The following is a 17,793-nucleotide window of genomic DNA, read 5'->3' on the forward strand; positions in this document are numbered from 1 at the left end:
GCAAGGTGGTAAATTTCTAGAGACTCACAGCCAAACAAGTTTGATCCATAAACAGTGAGACGGCCGCGATTTCCGAACTTTCATGGAGGATCCAGAGTACAGATTCAAGACCCTGAATTCAACTGCCACCTTGTCCTCCACTTACATGTTCGAACATATCCGAAGTCACTCAGCAAATGATGTATAAAGGTAATGTTATCAATAACCTTGAAGTTGAAATTCAGTATTAGTATTAAACCTCATTACAACGTTAGTAACAATAACCATGTTACGAATTTGCTCACATATGCCGTCGTGCAAAACATGATTTAACTTGAGTTTTGAATTATGTACCAATTGTACGAATCGCCCACAATCTTCCGAATGACACGAGTCACATTTACTAATAATTCCACGGTGAGTCGGAAAACAGTTTTTTCACCAGCACTTTTAACCGCTAATTCAGATTGACTGCCTGTTGTTCAAACGACTTGAACATAAACATGTCTTGTCTAGGTAGTTTGTTCGCTACTTTCTCAATCGTCTATTTGTCTAAGACAGGGGTCTCCAAACTACGGCCCGCGGGCCGTATGCGGCCCTCGATAGCCTCCAATGCGGCCCGCGACGCTATCGCTGTTGGCCCGCGGGCCGCGGGCCGTATGCGGCCCTCGATAGCCTCCAATGCGGCCCGCGACGCTATCGCTGTTGTAACCATTTCAAGAAATTGTCCCAAAAAAAAAATTTAATATTTTTTACTTGTTCAAATATTAATTACTGTAATAGTCTGTGACATTAAATACTAGAAAGTGTGAAAAAATAAATCATCTCAAGATACAGGGTTTTGCAACAGATAGAATATGATGAGCCCAACTTAATGAATCGCGTAAGCTTATAAGATAAACGGAGGGATTGATAGTGAAACACAACACATTATACTGAATCACAAACGCTGGATATGGATTCACGGGCACAATTTCTTCTTCTTCTTCTTTCTGCGTAGGGGAAAATTTACAATTTTAGTGTTTCGAGGGCACAATTTAGTGAATGTCAAATCCGGCCGGGCTGTTTACGTACTTGCCGGATTCAAGAGTTGAAATATAAATTTTAAACGAAGGAATTTTGCACATCCTTCGTTTGGAAATTATGTTTAATGAAGATTAATATTAGTGATTAATTTCCAATTCCATTTTGTAAACAGGTTGGCCGATTGGCATTCACTAAATTACGCACGCGACTCCATATCCAGTTTTAGCAATTAGTAAAGTTTGTTGTTTTTAATATCTATTTTCGTGTCTATCTTATTTGATTGTGCGATACGGTAAGTTGGATTCGCCATATCCGATCTAATGTAATACCCTGTAATGTGTAAGTGGACTCCACGCTATCATAGTTACAACCAATGCGGCCCGCGAGCTGAAAAGTTTGGAGACCCCTGGTCTAAGACAATTGACTAATTGTCTAACCACCAGAGGAAATAATATCTTTACCCTCAACCTGATTATTTTGGTTTTGCTGCAACTTATATGCACTTTTACTGTCAGAATCTATAAGCTAGCTTAGAATGTGATCCACTAGTTTATTTTCATTTACGCTGGTTCTATTTGCTTGAAATCACGGCTAGCTAGGAGCTCTAATGACAAACCGTTATCTTTATCAGTCATTTATTTGTATTGAGCGCAATCTGACCCTTCGGCTATAAATCAATCAGATCACAGATAACTAATACATTTTAATACATACGAGAAGAAATTGCAATGTCAAACCTTATCATATCTATAAAACTTTGCAATCATCTCTGTCAAAAGTCTGTCAAATAATACAGACTTTTATCACACGACTATCGACTAAAACCTCCGAAAGAGGCACGTTTCTAATTGTCCTGCTATTAACAAATTTCAGCAAAATGGTATGTTCTATTACGAGTCTATGTAATCATGCCATTTTTCTTCCTTTAAACCCGTAATCATCCACAGTCGTAACAAGACCGCAAGCCAACTACCTACAAGCAAAAATCGACTATCCATGACGACAACAGTCTCTGGGGAAGGAGAACTGCCTGTTCAATTTTTCCTTCACACTGCAGTCCAGATAGACAAAATGGGGGATCTCGCTCAACGATTTCATCTTTTTGCCCTTACGAAGAATAAATTATCAAAATTTATTTTTACATTTAGCCAACGGCTAAAACACAAACCGTATTACTGTAACTCTAGTCGGGCGAGCTAACACCGACGGCTATCGGGATGATTCCTTACCCCGGATGTTTGTTGTGCACCGGAAAAAGGAAAATTCCCTTCCGGAGAGTGACGCACCGAAAGTTGAAGATCGTTGGAATGCAAATATTTTCCAATCGTGCTTCTCCCCCTCGAGTGCAAAACGAACGGTAACCGAACTCATACTGGTACGGGCGCCGGCGTGCAACCATACGGAAACGACACTCGTGGCTCACTTGTACCGTAGTATCGCACCCCAACACCATTTCCTATAGCCCACAATTCCACATGGCTGTGAAACTGTTTTCCGTTCGGGAAGGCAATACAAAAATCCTTCACCACTGCTGCCCGTGTTTGATCGGCATACAGTGTTGGATGATAGGCAATTTGCCCAAAATGGAGGCACGTTGCTCTCGCAGCGTGGGTCTAATTTGAATTATTAATTAAATTTATAGAAGTAGATAAACGCTCTACGGCAAGCGGAAAGGCAGAGCCATCGCCCCGCCTCGTTAAAATCGATTGCGATTTGTGTTCAAAGTCAGTTGAAATAGCCTCTTTTTTCAGGACACTTGACTTAGCGTCCACCCATTCGATGCTAATGGATTGAAAAACCGTTTTAATACCATGGGCCTTCCAGTGACGGAGCAACGGGAAACCCGGCGAGACAGCCGAAAGACACTGGAATTAGGCATTGAAATTACTTCCGAAACAGATTTTCATTTTATTTGAAATCTCTTCCATTCGACCATAAATTTCAATAAGCGAAGCAATTTGATTTCCTCGCCTAACAAACGTTACGAAACACAACAGGCAAGGTAAGCAATAAAGGTTGGTCTGCTTATTTGTGTGTGTGTGTGTGTGTGTGTGTGTGTTTTTTTTTTTTTTTTGTTGCGAGTGGTGACACGATCCGCACCCAATCGTTTAGAGTTCGTACCAACATTAGGCATGATTAAATGACTGCTTGGAACAGATGAATTACCGGATAATCGAATATCGAGGATGCCGCTAATATCTTGGCTAATTTATTAAACAATCTAGAGCCAACTAATTCCCTGCCATAAACGCACGAAGTCATCATAAACGATTGTTCTCACCTTCGTCATCGTTATCTACTTTAAGTAATCGTGAATCTATTCATTCAATGTGATATTCACCAATTGGTTACGACATTTGCTCTGCTTCATATGGTTTAAAATATAAAATAAAATATTTATTTTTCGTCATGAAAGAACCTTAAGCGGTAGCTAACCTATAACAAAACTACTAAGAATTGCTTAAATGTAGAAAAGTCCCTCAATCGTGTAAATACTTCTACAATTTCTCAGTCAATATTTACAACAATTTGAAACTCTCGGTGGACGGAACAAGTATGCAAAATACGCTAGCGATTGCTACTTGCCATGAACAATCTGCCAAAAGAATGAAGGAAGGGCCAGGAACAAAATAAACTCAGAATCAGAAAATTTCTCGGGCACATTTTAGCTCTATTTCTTATCTTCATTACTAGCTGCCACCAACAGCACTATCAGGGACAGGACACAGTTGAGAGCTACGGTCAGCTTACGATATCTCCTCGCCCTATCCTATGCGCACTGCTCGTAACTGCTGTTGCTATTTGCAACACGAAAACAAATTTCCTTGTCACTTAACACTAATGTCGCAGCGCTTCAACACGGCAGTCAAACTTGTAAATACCAAACTGTTGCCTCGGATTGAAAAAAAAGAGCGGAAAAGCGGAAAAGCGTATTTATCGTCAATCACAGCTTCGAATGCGATTTTTTATCCTAATCGCAAGACGCTGATCGTCGGTACAGTGTTGTGTCCTACTCGTTCGCACCATGCAATAAGTTGTACACTAGAGAGCACGTGCTTTGTCACTTTCGGGAAGCAGTTTGCTTTTTTTGCGTTTCTGCAATGTGCTATAATGTTTCTGTGTCTGGGAGCTTATGCTTTTGCCGATAAATTCAGTCTCTTTTTCTTCGTCCGTTATCATCAGCCTCAAGCAAATGCGACCATCTCACTATGCCAAGCAAAAGGATATTCTCTCCTTCTTCTGCAATATGAGCCAGCGATCGGTGAAAGCTCCGTTAGGGCGCTTCATTCGAAGAACAGCAAGCGTAAATTAAGAAACTTCATCCATTTTGAGTCAGCTTTCCCTATGTTGTCTAACTACTTTTTGTTTGCGTTTAAGTTGTCGGTGTGATTTATCCTCACGTTTTACTCACTCTTCTGCCGAGGACCCGGAGTAAATAAAAACGCTCTGATACTTATTAAATCCGTTCGCCTGTAGGTTGTTGCTGTTCTCTACAATAATAAGCACACTCCCACACAACATGCTCTAGCATACACTTTTTAATACATAATTTCTGCTTACGTACGATTACTACATATTCTTTTGCTTTTACTACAACCGAAACAGGACTTTTAAATTCTTTGCATTTAAACATTGTCCGCTTCTCGGTTCTTCTCACGCTTACTATGTACACTGATGAGGAGCATTGTCAGTACGATTAGTATTTTAATGTTTCGTTGTTTCATTGCTCACTATCCATTTGAATTTCATGTTGATCAACGTAATACCCATCTTTTATGCCGAAACAAATCGATTAGCCGAATCCTTCGTCCAATGAGACACCAAAAAAGTATATTGGACGAGTAACGCACGGCACAAGTCGGTTCTTGTGAATAATTATACTTTAAACCATATTCTCAAAACTTCACTGTTCTACCGCCAACGAACGTTGAAAACCTCGTCAACACGTCTCCATTTGAAGGTGTATGAGTGCAGCTTTGTTATTGGCATTAGTACGTTTCTTTAAAAAACCGCATGGAATGCAACATTTTCTTCCTGCTTCTGCTACTCTAGAAGGAAGACTTGGCACGAAACGATCTAACAATGGCACCGCCAGACGGACACACTAAAAGATATATAGTTCCGTGATGAGATGATGAAGTCACTCGAACTCCCTTGAAGGGTCCTACTTCCATTTTTCGAGCCAGACCCAAACCTTATGAAACTAAAGCACAACGCACGAGGAGTTATTGTTGCCGCCCGTCCTATCAAATCGTAGCGCCCCTTTGTGAGGGAGATGGGCCCATTGCTGCCACAGCGTCACGCCGAATCGGACTTGTTGGAAAAGAACTATTGGCAGGGATACCTACTACAAGCTAATGGCACATTCGGTTCTTAACCTCCGATCCAGTGACGCAGTTGCATTGGTGCCATTCATTACAGAATAGGCATGTTTCGTGATGTGCTTAATCCAAACACTTACTATTATAACCGTTGCTTAATTCCTATTGCCACTGTACTTATACAGATCGGCACTGTTTGAAGAAGAACATTACGTTGGCCGGTATAAGTTCTGTTTCGATGATGGATCCCGAAACACAAAACTCGGTTGTTCGATATACACAATACAAAAATTGTTTGCCGACAATTACGCGCACTAGGACATAAAACTATTTCGCTCAACGTATTTCAGTTTTCTATATATACAATCACAGTTTTAAGTTGCATCATCATCCAACGGAAACGATTCTCGTCTGAAAATTAAGAAAAGAGATAGAATTAAAAAAGGGGTGTTAATTTATTATGATTCTCTCAATTATTAACTCATCCACGTACTCATCCACTTACCAATACATCAAGGAGCTATATTTTGAGATCAACATATTTCACCCCTTGCAGCTATGACACAGCGTTACATTACGTTCATGGGGCCGCTGTCGTCGTTGGTGGTTTGCAACAATTTCAATGTTTCGATTAAAACAAATAATTTAGAAGAAAAGGTAAATTAATTTGAACTACGGTTTGACCAGCGCATCTAGAAGTGCAACAACAGTTAGATTCTCTGCTATTGTCGTCTGTTTTATGTATGCTCCTGCGGAGATGGCTGTGTGCCCGTGGTTTGATTCGTTCGATTCCGTCTGTTTTGAGCTTTTTTCCATCATGTTGATTCGTTGTCGTTGTTCTAAACTCGTTGTTTCGTTGCACCGAAGGCAAATAAGGCTAACATGCCTTACTTGCCTACACCACAATCTCGTGAATGACACGACGATTGCGGGAGTTTGGTGTCGAGTAACCGCTTTCCATGGCTAGCGCATCATCGTAGCTCATTGAGAGATGCTGATTCTGCACGGGAGACTTTGCATCCTCCTGCTCCATATACGGGTCCGGAAGCCCGCTCACATCGTGATACGGTGATTCAGCGACAAAATCTACGCGGTTCGGGTTGTTTGAAGAGAGAAAATCGGATTAAAATCGGAACTAGTATCACCAACCAAACTAGCCTAGCGGATGGAATGTGACGCTGACGGAGCCACTATCAATCGGTTACAGCTACTCACCCATATGCTGATCCATGCGTTTCTTGGGCTTGTGAACGGACGCGTACGGATCGCTGCAGTAGTCCTGGCGCGATGGATTCTGACTATTGCGCATGTTGTGGTGGTAGTCATCGCCACCGTGTTGACTGGCGGTAGTCATCAGATGTGGGTAGGGAGCGTAATCATCAACGGCACCGTATCCCCCGTGGGTCATTGGGTCATAACCGTAGTTTTGTTGCATCTGCTGCTCCATGTAGTTGTGCTGCGGGATCATGTTGGCCGAGTTCGAAGCCGCGGCTGACATTTTCAGTTGCCAAATAGAGTCCTGCGAGTTGACGCTTCCTCCATTGTTCGAGTTCGAGTACGAATTCTCTACGTAACCCATGTTTGACCCTGATTCATGGGAAGGTAATAAAATGATGCATACCAAACATTTTCGGTTAGAAATCAACTTCAAAACGTTAGCCAAATAAATGCAAGCCCATCAAGCAACTGCGTACAACGGGTGCATACTTTCAGATACTTACAATCATTTTGCGGTACTTGTGGAATCATTGCATTCTGCTGGTGGTAATCGTACGTTGGCTGTTGGCTTGCGTACAGGGCCGTATTGTGATCCATTGCCAAATCCATCGAATGTTCAAGTGCCTTGTTTTCTAAGCTACTGGCGGAATAGTATGGTGGCGGTGCCTGATTTTGTTGTGCCACAATCGAAGGGTGAATCGAATCAATATCATACTCCTTTGACTTTACCGATTCTTTCATTTGATTCCGCTTGCAGCGACAGAACATAATCACCAGCACGGCGAAAAGACCAGCAACAACACACGACACCACAATCGCTATCAGTGTCGGTAGCTCAACGAAGGAAGCCTCCTGTATAAGAGATTGTCCAACTGAAAAGTGCAACAGAAACAATTAAATCACATACAATTATTTCGAACAGTCTTCTAGAATTGTCCAACTACGATACTTACTGTCAGCCTCAAGATATTCTCCGCAATACTCGTGATTGATTTTGAGACATAACTTCACGCGCACTCGTGGATTCAATTCGTCCTCGATCGGGATGGGAATGTCGTCCAGTGTGTTACCCAGCGAACGGCCATTGTTGCGGCGATTCGCTACAAAGTGCTTAATTTCATGCTCGCGGTACGTGGGATCGTGACCGTTCACCTGCAAATCTACCTTCTCGATAATGTGCCATGCTGCCATCGGAGTATCACCGTACATGACAGATTCAACGATCGCCACCATCGATAAACAGGTTGCACCGATGTTTAAGCCCAATATTTTGGTTTCCGGATCGAAATTGGCTAACAGCGGGATTGGAATCTTTTCTACCTTGGTCGTTGCCGTGATTTCATTCGAATGTTCCGAAACGCCCTTCGTGTTTAGTGCCTTTACCTTAAACACGTAACTCTGATGATGATCCAGTGGGCTAATGGTGCAAGGAACTTCACGCTGGCAGTCAAACTCCATCCACTCAGCACCGCTAGCAGCGACAGCAGCACACTCTTCCGTCATTAGACTCTCATTCGGGATCACTATTTTACGGTACGATACAAAATACTTTGTGTTGGCAAGGCCGCCATCAAATCCGGGACTCCACGAAAGAATCACATAGTTCGAACCAAGTTCAACCGCCTTCAATTTGTTCGGTTTTTCTGGCGGACCCTTCGGTTGCAATCGAATCGGCACCTGTATGTGATTCAACGAATTCGACACTCGACAATGATATTCACCGTAATCCTGGTGACGCACATTGCTGATCTTCAGGATGCTGGTGTATACGTCATTACCGTCCGAGTTAGTGATGATTTCGTAATGCCCACCCGTATTCAACAGCGTCGTTCCAAAGTGCCACAAAAACTCTGGTTTAGGGTAAGACTGTACTTTGCACAACACCTCGGCGGTTTCCTTTATATCGTTTGCCACCTTGTTGTACTGGTGCAGTACTATCGGTTCGTGTTCGATTTTCAGATGCATCGTTGAATTTGCCTTGTTTACCTCATTTTCGTACAAACATGTGTACTGGCCACGATCGGTAGAGATCAGATCATTTCCGTTCGGTCGCGCTTTTCCCGTGAACTTGAGCATACTCTGCACCGTCACCATACCGTTAGGTCCCTTGTCCACATTCGTCTTCACCTCATACCGATGCAGTTCCGGAGTGATCTCCACATCGTCCTTCAACCAGGTGATCGCTGGTTCCGGTTTGCCTTTTGCGCTACAGGTTACAAAAAAGTCTACCTCGCCCGCGCGCTTTATCATGTTCGATTGCAGTTTGGCCAAAAATTGCGGTGGCTGATGAATTTCTAGCGTGGCGCTTGCCATACCGCCATTGCCGAGTTCGTTGCTTGCATGGCAGTGATATTTTCCTTCGCTCGAAAGTCCCGCCTTCGGTATCAGATACTGTGCACCTTGGGCAATCACAGTGGTCGAGATCTCGCCGCCTACATCCCGGTACCAACGGTACTGTGGATCCGGATAGCCCGGAGGATCAGCTTTACACATCAAGCTGACACTATTGCCAACGTGTACGACCGGTTTTTCCGGCGTAATTACAGCCTGCCCGGGGCGATGCCGCACAAGCAACGCTACCGAGGCGTTACCTTCACGCTCCAACGTCTTTCCACCGTACGGCTTCATCATATTAATGCCCCGGCAAATGTACGTACCAGCATCTTCCGCACGCACGTCCCGCAGCACTAGCGTATCTCCATTACGCCGGAAATCAATATCACCTTCCTTCAACCACTCGATGGTAACCGGCGGTGGGTTGGCTGTAACGTTGCACTTAATATGCACCGTTTCCTTCTCTTCTGCCGTCTTGGCCTTGCTTTCGATTTGCACAATCGGTGGGTAGAGGACGTTCAGGGTGATTTCCTGCTCGCCAATCTTACCCAACCCGTTATCAGCCGAGCAGGTGTAACGGCCGGCATCCTGCAGTGACACACGATGGATTGTGTGCGTTGGGTGCGACGAAATGAAACGACCATTGCGGGTCCACTTCACCTGTTCGGGTTTCGGTTTGGCATCGATGTTACACTCCAGCTTTGCTGTTTGGTCTCGCTCAACACTCAGCGGGTTTTCTGGCCCAATTTCCACGCGGGGATAATCTGTAAAAATAAACAGTTTTTTGTTATTATTAAGAATACACTTTTAAAAAAAATCTACAGCTCATATCAACAGTTGGCAGATGAAGCACACTAGAGGAGCTTTAATACGATCATATTCGTACAATCGAAATTAGATACATTCCATTGCATCATATGGCATCCGGCGATTCTTCTTGGGTGGCAACAAAAAAATTATATCTCAAAATGATCCTAATCTGAAACTGTTTTCTCATATGTTTACAGTCTATTTCCAAACTCAACCGTACAACAGATTTTGGTTTTGTGTTTCCCAATTGTATAAAAACACAGTCGAGAACACACAAGCGCAACAAACAAGAGTTTTAACTGTGTATGGTAAGCATTTCCATCCAAGCCAGATGGATATTAAAGATTGTTACTTAACTCTAGACCTTATTTGGTAGCAAAAAAGGACTAGCCTGAAACTTTATAGCAGCTCATTTCCCAACCAGTTTCCAGTCTCAACCGGTTGCTAATATTTTTTTTTTTCTTGTACAAAACACGCAAAAGCTTAAACACGATACTTTCCCGAAACTTGATCAGGATATCTAATCTAAACTACCATTTTTTTAACGTTCCACTACCGTTCCAAACCTTTATCCGAAGCTACAACCATACAGCAACAACGCTATCGATAATGGTGTTGAATATTATCATTTACTTCATCTTTTACCATCATTATAAACTGCGCAGATGATGCCATGGAGTGTTTATTTTCTTTCCAACTGTCATAAGCATCCAATCGCTCCTGACACGTCGCCAAAGATGTTACAAGACGGGCAGACGCAGATACTTTTTAAAAGGACAAATCTGTCTTTTACATGGCCCTTTTCGCATCGCAGAAAAGGATTGTACATCAGATTGAAGCGAACGTGCAGCAGCAGCGCAACCGCTCCACTACGGTACTTTACCACCCCTAGAAAAGGTGCAAGAATGAAAGAAAATACAACAGTCCGCACTCGCCGTACTGACTGACAAGATGGAACCGTCCGCACCTTGGGCCACACAAACTACAACCTAAAAAGGGGGAATACGAACGAATCTGACACACCTGTAGCCTTGGTTCGCTGATGGCAGCAAGCTGCAGGCTTTTTGTCCGCGTGTTACTTTTCGTAACGTGTTTTTTGTGTTTGTGTATCTGTCTGAGATCGTTTGCTTTCGTCCCTTTTCGTCGCTCCGAACGAATAGTCCGGTGGTCGGGGAGATGACTACGTTTCAAAATGATAATGAACATCTGCCGCGAGAGAGTGTGCACCGTCGGGCGATCCCGGGACAGGTTTTTCAAGTTCGAAACAACATGAAAAATAATAAGCAAAAAAAAAGCAGCACCATAGAGAAACAAAATAACAACCTGCTGCTGCTGTTGCTGGCAAGGAGAAAAGCGACTGCCTAAGATTCAAGAAGGTACGCCTGCCGAAGAGACAAACCAGCTTCTCAAGTACTGAAAAATTCGTTGGTCCATCGTCATCGTCGCCAACGTGGCGCACAGCGGTCAATCGAACCGTCATCATCATCATCTTCTTGACTTTAACAGCAGCATGAATTTTAAATCACACTGTTCGCTTTTCGGACCAAAACAACCACCAACGAAAAAGCTAACGATGGTTGATGCTGACGTCGTATCCTATGAATGTAGCAAAATTCATGTTGATGATAGCACTCGAAAAAAAAACGGGTCAGGTATTGTTCCTATTCGTTCCATTTCACTTCGCCGTAGGCAAAAAGGCAAGGTCTAAGACGCCGGATGCAGAAACACATCCTCGCCTTTCGATAGTTCGATCAGCTCCACACCCAAGAACACAATCGTAATTTCGAATAATCTATCCCTGTATAATTAATTGAAATCAATGAAGATCGGATTTCCTCATTAAAATGAAAAGAAGGGGTTCTTAGGTAAATGAAACGTATCTCATAATCCGCTGCTGAGCACCATACGTTCTTCTTTGGCGCACTTGTGGTGCTGATGTGTTGGGGATGAGGTAAGAACGAGAGACCCGAAAAATAGGGATCAAGTTGCAGTCTTCTACGTTTGGATTTCAATTTCTCTAAAAAAAATCTTCGATATTTCTAGCTATCTAGAACCCTACCTTTTCTTTCCTTTGTTCTGCTCTGGATCTCCAAAATTTTACACAGATCCATTGCGATAAATTTAGACGAAAAAAAACTCTACTCTTCTGTTGGCTGCAGTACCATGCCCGTAGAGCATCATCATTTAAAATGCACGTGTAGCATTCGTGCCGTGACTAAATTGATGCTGAATATTTCATAATGCGTTCGACACTGAATAATCATACAGCAATCGGCCAATTGACTTAACGATGATAAGCCACCGCTTATGAAACTGAACACGCTTGCAGCATTTATCGATTGGACAGTGTGGGCAACACGGTCAAGTTCAGCTGTCAGTACCTATAATTTCAAAAGAAACATTTTTTCCCCTCCACGAGGTTCAGTGTGTATTGTTTCGAAGGTAGAAATCCAAAAAAAAAAACATTACATTTAACTGTTCCATTTCACTAATGGGACACACAGCAATCCCTTTCGGCAGGTCCCCCAGTACATGGACAGATGATTGTGTACAACGCTACTCCGCGCGCGTCACTGCTGCACCTGCCTTCGTAATGATGCTACCCCTTCCACTGGGTTTTGCCGATGCTCGGAATATTGCCACATTTTCGTTGACTCATTGTTCCTCTATTTTCCTTATTTCACACCCAAAAGGAAAAAAATACAAAAAGCTCATGCCGATACGGTGGCCGGTCAAGTTCCATGTTCTGTATGCACACACGGAGAACGCAGCCAGGAGTGCCATAATGCAACGTTGTCACCGTCGGACATCAATTGGAAAATAACACATGCTCCCATCATGTTTTTATGCTCCATTCATTGTTAACCGATAACGACCATCGCCATCCGTCCCTAGCGACAATCGAGTCTGGTCGTTAAACTGCGCAATGAAATGGCAACACTTACGATCGGTAGCAGGCAACAATTACGGTGCATGTGAAAATTAATAAAGGTAAATATGATCTGCACACCAACCTGGAGTGCGAACCTGTCGGATTTCTTAGTGGACAAAGTGTTTTTACATATATTGGTTGTGTTCGCGTTTTGCAACACAGTATTCAAACAACTTATAAGGCTTAAAAACCATCCGACCAATGTTCCTCGAGCAACATTCACACTCCCGGACACAGCGTTCGATAAGAAAGCTTTTCTACAACCCGAAGAAAGAAAAGTTTTTAGATCAATTTCAACACATTCGTTACATTTTTGCCGCATTATCTCAGAACTGTGCTTTCGTTAAAAAATTGCTTCGCGATCGAACTCAAAATAAGCCTTCAACTAAAGTCAATACTACTTCCGCAACCGGGAAAGCTTCAAACAAGGGCGGAACTTTTCTCACCTTAGCATCTTCCCATTGCACAGTTCCTTCGACACACTTCCACCGCTGCATTTCCGGCATGCAAGGAGGGAGTACGAATAAAAGGAGTGTATTATGCTTGGACGGTTAGCATGAATTTTATAACTTCTGCAAAAATAACTTTCTTCATCGCCAACGATGAAAACACTAAGGATTCACGGCGTTTAGCCACATCTGCGCCATTCGATGAGACGCACAAGGAGGCGCAAGTTTGGGACAAAAAAAACACGAGCGGCACGGGCAAGTACAAGGACGCAAGATTGCGCGATAGATTTGAGGTATAAAAAACAAACTACCCCAAAGATTCCTCGCTGCACGGGAACAGGGAAGGGACAGCAGCAGTACCGAGTGTTTTTCTCTCTTTGCCAGTCCCGCCACTCGCAATCGCATCTCAAGTTTCTCTGGTAGTTCGGACGCGGTATGGTACTGCATTCTTCCTGAAACCGCAAATGTGCACGATAAAAACTCGCGGATAAAAACTTTCCTCCACACCACATCAAGCGTACCCAGCACAACAGCTCACAGGGTCTTAGTCTACTTGCTAGCAGAACTCTCTTTCCTGTAAGCATCCGTGTACCGTTGCATGCCTGCGTGCAATTGTACGCGCACCGTGTATGTGTGTGTCGTTTTTTTCCAGTTTCTCAAATTTGCTTCAACCGTCTGCAAAAGAGAAGCAAAAAATGTTTAAAACTAACGAGGAAGAGCAGGAATTTCCCTACAGCCATTTGGAGCGACAACGGTTCCATCGACTGGGGTGAAGAGCCGGTAGCAGCATATTGGGAGCAACCCGAGTGAAAAACAAAAAAAAAACACAACAAAGATAGAAATGTACTTTTATTTCACCAGTTGTTCCGCAGAAACTTGGCGCGACGACTCACCACCATCGGGATGTGGAGTAAGGACGCAAAAAATGGAATTTTTCCTTCTCGTGCCCCTCGGGAGGATCCAGGCCATCAATTTTTCTCCTCGGAGTGTTTCCCCGGTGTGCTGTCACCATCACTATCTTCCACCTTACCCCATGTTTCAAGGCCCCGTTCCACGATCTTACTACTTTCGGTTCCGTAGCTGCACTACAGTTTAGAACGGTTGTCAAAAATCTTGAACAGGCCATTCATTTTTACTTCCTCCAAACCAAAGTGTTCCAGAAAAACGGACGAATCCTTTTTTCTTACCACTGCTATCAGTACTTGTTTTCCATTCCTTATAGATTGGTATCGCCTTTTCGCACATACACGCTGAACAGACGATGAAACGAACCAACGTAAATGGGTGGAAAGCAAACGGTCACAACAGCGAGGAAGATACGCCAACTCCAACCAAACCAAGGTCCAAACTTCCGGTCCAGCATTGTGCGGCGCTGACCGGGACGATACAACCAGAAACAAAACACTACCGCCTACAAACGAACTTGCCTGGCGGAAAACACCACGACGACGTGGCTAGTAGTGGGTCGTACAGCGGGCCTGGAATGTTGACCAATAAATTTCCATCGAACCACTAACGAGGTAAACATTTTATTGTGTGTCCCAAAAAAGGGCTTTTTCTGTTTGTAACTTTGCTGTCACCCACGTCTTTGAGACGTGGTTGAATTTTACCACTTTAAACCAACAACCCAACAAACAGTAGCATGGTCAACGAGGATACTACGAGATTGTTGGTTCGAGTTGTTCTATCAACTGAAATAAATTGATAAAATTAAAATCTATTAATTTGCATGAGGTTTCATATAAGGTGATCTTTTCGTTCCTTTCGAAACCCTTTTGTACCACTTAGACGAGCCTTCTTGGTTAACACTTTTAACTGAAGTAACATGTAAAACGAAAATTGATACATAACTGATATTGGTTCATACATTACATAACATAATTAATACGCTTGATGCGCATCATCATGTTATCCAGAATTGTGGGTTTACTATGAAATAGCTTAATTAACTTAAACATTGTAGATATTCAATTGCAGATTGTAGAGTCAAAGAAGGTGTGAAAGAACACTCTGAAGGTCTGAGGTCTGAAGACCTCCTCAAGTTGTAGTATCAAAAAGAGGAAGATGACACGTGTTCCGATCGAAATAAATGCTACGCCACTTCAGCAAAAAGATAAACATTTGGTATCACCTTATCCAAAGACTAACACTAAGCAAGCGGAACACCCCAAGCGATTGTATTATCAAAGCGACCAAATCTCTAAATTGCCACAAACCGCACCTTGATGTGTTCCTTGCGATAAACCAAGACTTGGACATCTACTTGACTTATTATTCTTCATCCATTTCAAATTCTGCATGCCACTTTTTGTTTATTTATAGACTGAATTGTACTAACAGACCAACCGACAATCGTGCGGTGGTCTTGACACTCGAATGGAACTGAAAACGTTAAGAAATCTCCTGAAATGTACGCATTCTTACGTCTCCTACTGCTTGCGGTGGCTAGAGTGTAACGTGGCAACCGAAGTTACAAGAGTAAAGAAAACTCCTAGATCAAGATTTGTTCGTTAAGCCACCTGCTAAAGGCAAAGTTGCTGGTCGGAAAAACACTGTATCCAAAGCAAAAGCGCAAATAAAAAGAAATGCACCGCACCTGCACCTATCGCAGTATCTGCGGCACCTATCGCAGGCTATTGCAACAATTTACATCGCTCTACATAAGAACCCGCAGACTTTCTTGCAATATACGGAGCGAGTGTCAATGTGGCCAGTCCTGCGATTGCCTCATTGTGCAAATGCACTAGCTTCAATCCTTAGTACGAGACAAGGTATACATAAATTAGAGCTCAGACCCCCGGACTCGTAACAACGACTAGTTTTTCACCTGACGATTTTCAACCTCGAAACAAAATGGGCAACGAAATTCAATAAATTATCTTTATCTTTACCATCGGAGGAAAGACCGGTTGTAACGCCGTTACTGTTAGCATTTCTCTTCGGTTGAGTTTTAGGACAATTAATTTAGCTTCATGCAAGTAACCTGACGATAGTGGCGAGGTAGGTAAATGCTCCAACAGCGCTGAAACCCGAACAAGTCTATTCGTTTGATCGTTTTCCGCGAAACTGTGACGCTAATGTGTACCCTCTAGTGGTGCAGCGAATCGGGTTCGGTTCTGATTTCACCGCTATTAGAGTTTTATGTGTTCCAGTTTATTTTTCAACCACCTTCCAAGCGGATTCATAACATCAAACTGTGGGTTCCATTTCAACGCAATGTCTAACGCAAGAAAAAAACACACCTGGCCATCCTTCAGGCGACCTTCTCCGCTTTAATACTAAATTAATTGCCATCCTGGCGGAAAAGGCAGTCGAATGTAAGCAATTCTACCACACAGGCCCAAACTGTAACTATCCAGAACACCCGTGGCAAACACTGCCAGCATAATTTATGCCAATGCGGGCAAATTTTTCACTGTCTTTAAACTATTTTTCTATCCCTTCGCCAATCTTGTATCGTCGGTTCATTCGTTCGCAGGAAACATGATCCTTAAGATACTTCGACGTACGAACTTGCACTGTTCTGTGCCAGTTCCCGGAGGTCAGGAAACACTGCCCTACCGCTGTTCTCTCCAACGGTTCGCATTTTCTTCCTAGTCCCGCATTTGGATTTCTTCGCCGTACGGAACACCCACACTGTATCTCCACGAGCCACCGTTGAAGGTAAATTAAATGAGCAACATATTTTACGACACTGACGCAACGTTCACCAGACATCACCCCACTTCCTTTATCACGATAGTAAATGTTTAGCTGATGACCAACAGCGACCAACAGGGAATAAATCTTCTTCAATGGAAAGGCACGAAAAACAGCACCTTACATAACAACGGATCGTAGAAAATGTCACCTTTTATCACTGACTTATCACACGTTAAATGTGTCTCCATAAGTCACTCAAATGCGCTGGAAAAAAACCTGGAACCATTTCAACCTTTTCAAATAAAGGCTAGCGAACATGGGGAGAGTATTTTTTATAACAGCAGCACTGTTTCATGTACTTCGGTTGTGTAATACACTAAAATTTTCCGTGTGTTCAAATTTAACATTTTTGTTCTAAATAATCTCAACAAAGAGTATCCCAGCTTTTCGGCTCCAGTTGTACTACAATTTTTACTTTTTATAATGTACCTTTTCCCCCAAACGCTTCCATAATAGTATGTTAAATGACACTTTGTCATTTTGTAAGTAATGGTTTTACTTTGGATAAACTGTCCCACAAGTTGAAAAGTGGTCATGCTCAATAAACACCTCAAAAAAGTATTTACGAAATGCTTCGAATCCAATCTTGGCATTATATTAGTTGTAACAGCACAAATTGCTACGCATTCGGAGTCGTAATAAGTCAAATGACTACCGAACAAAAACCTGTCTAGAAGAAATACGCACCAGTTACCAGACACCAGTTGCGATGTCATGAGTGAGACACCTTGTACGATCATTTAAAGCATCATTTTTCATTCGTAATGACAGCAAATTGCCCCTTCAAAATTACAGCATTCAAAAGGAAAATCCGACAAGTAAGAATCGCTCAGTCAAATTCCTGTTGCCATTCACCTTCCACTACGAACCAAATATTACAATATAACACTTTTTCCGCCCGTTTGCCCCATCCAACTGTACAATGAAGAATGTTGTCAAATCTTGTTGTCCCTCTGCCCCTGCAACCCTGGTCGTTAATGTAAAATCCATTTACAAATTCTTCATCCCAGCTTCCGGAGGA

General features: G+C 42.9%; 1 protein-coding gene across 1 annotated transcript in view; it reads right to left on the reverse strand.

The window, feature by feature from the left end:
* Positions 1-6,222: 6,222 nt before the first annotated feature.
* Positions 6,223-17,793, reverse strand: part of LOC128715796 (hemicentin-1-like) — a 63,851-nt gene continuing 52,280 nt past the window's right edge. The window contains exons 5-8 of the mRNA XM_053810713.1: positions 7,499-9,643; positions 7,049-7,417; positions 6,543-6,914; positions 6,223-6,413 (exon numbers count right to left, since the gene is read on the reverse strand). Of these exons, the coding sequence (XP_053666688.1) occupies positions 6,223-6,413; positions 6,543-6,914; positions 7,049-7,417; positions 7,499-9,643 (3,077 nt within the window). The remainder of the gene's footprint in view (positions 6,414-6,542; positions 6,915-7,048; positions 7,418-7,498; positions 9,644-17,793) is intronic.

This window comes from Anopheles marshallii, chromosome 3 (assembly GCF_943734725.1).
Source record: "Anopheles marshallii chromosome 3, idAnoMarsDA_429_01, whole genome shotgun sequence".
Classification (NCBI taxonomy): Eukaryota; Metazoa; Arthropoda; class Insecta; order Diptera; family Culicidae; genus Anopheles; species Anopheles marshallii.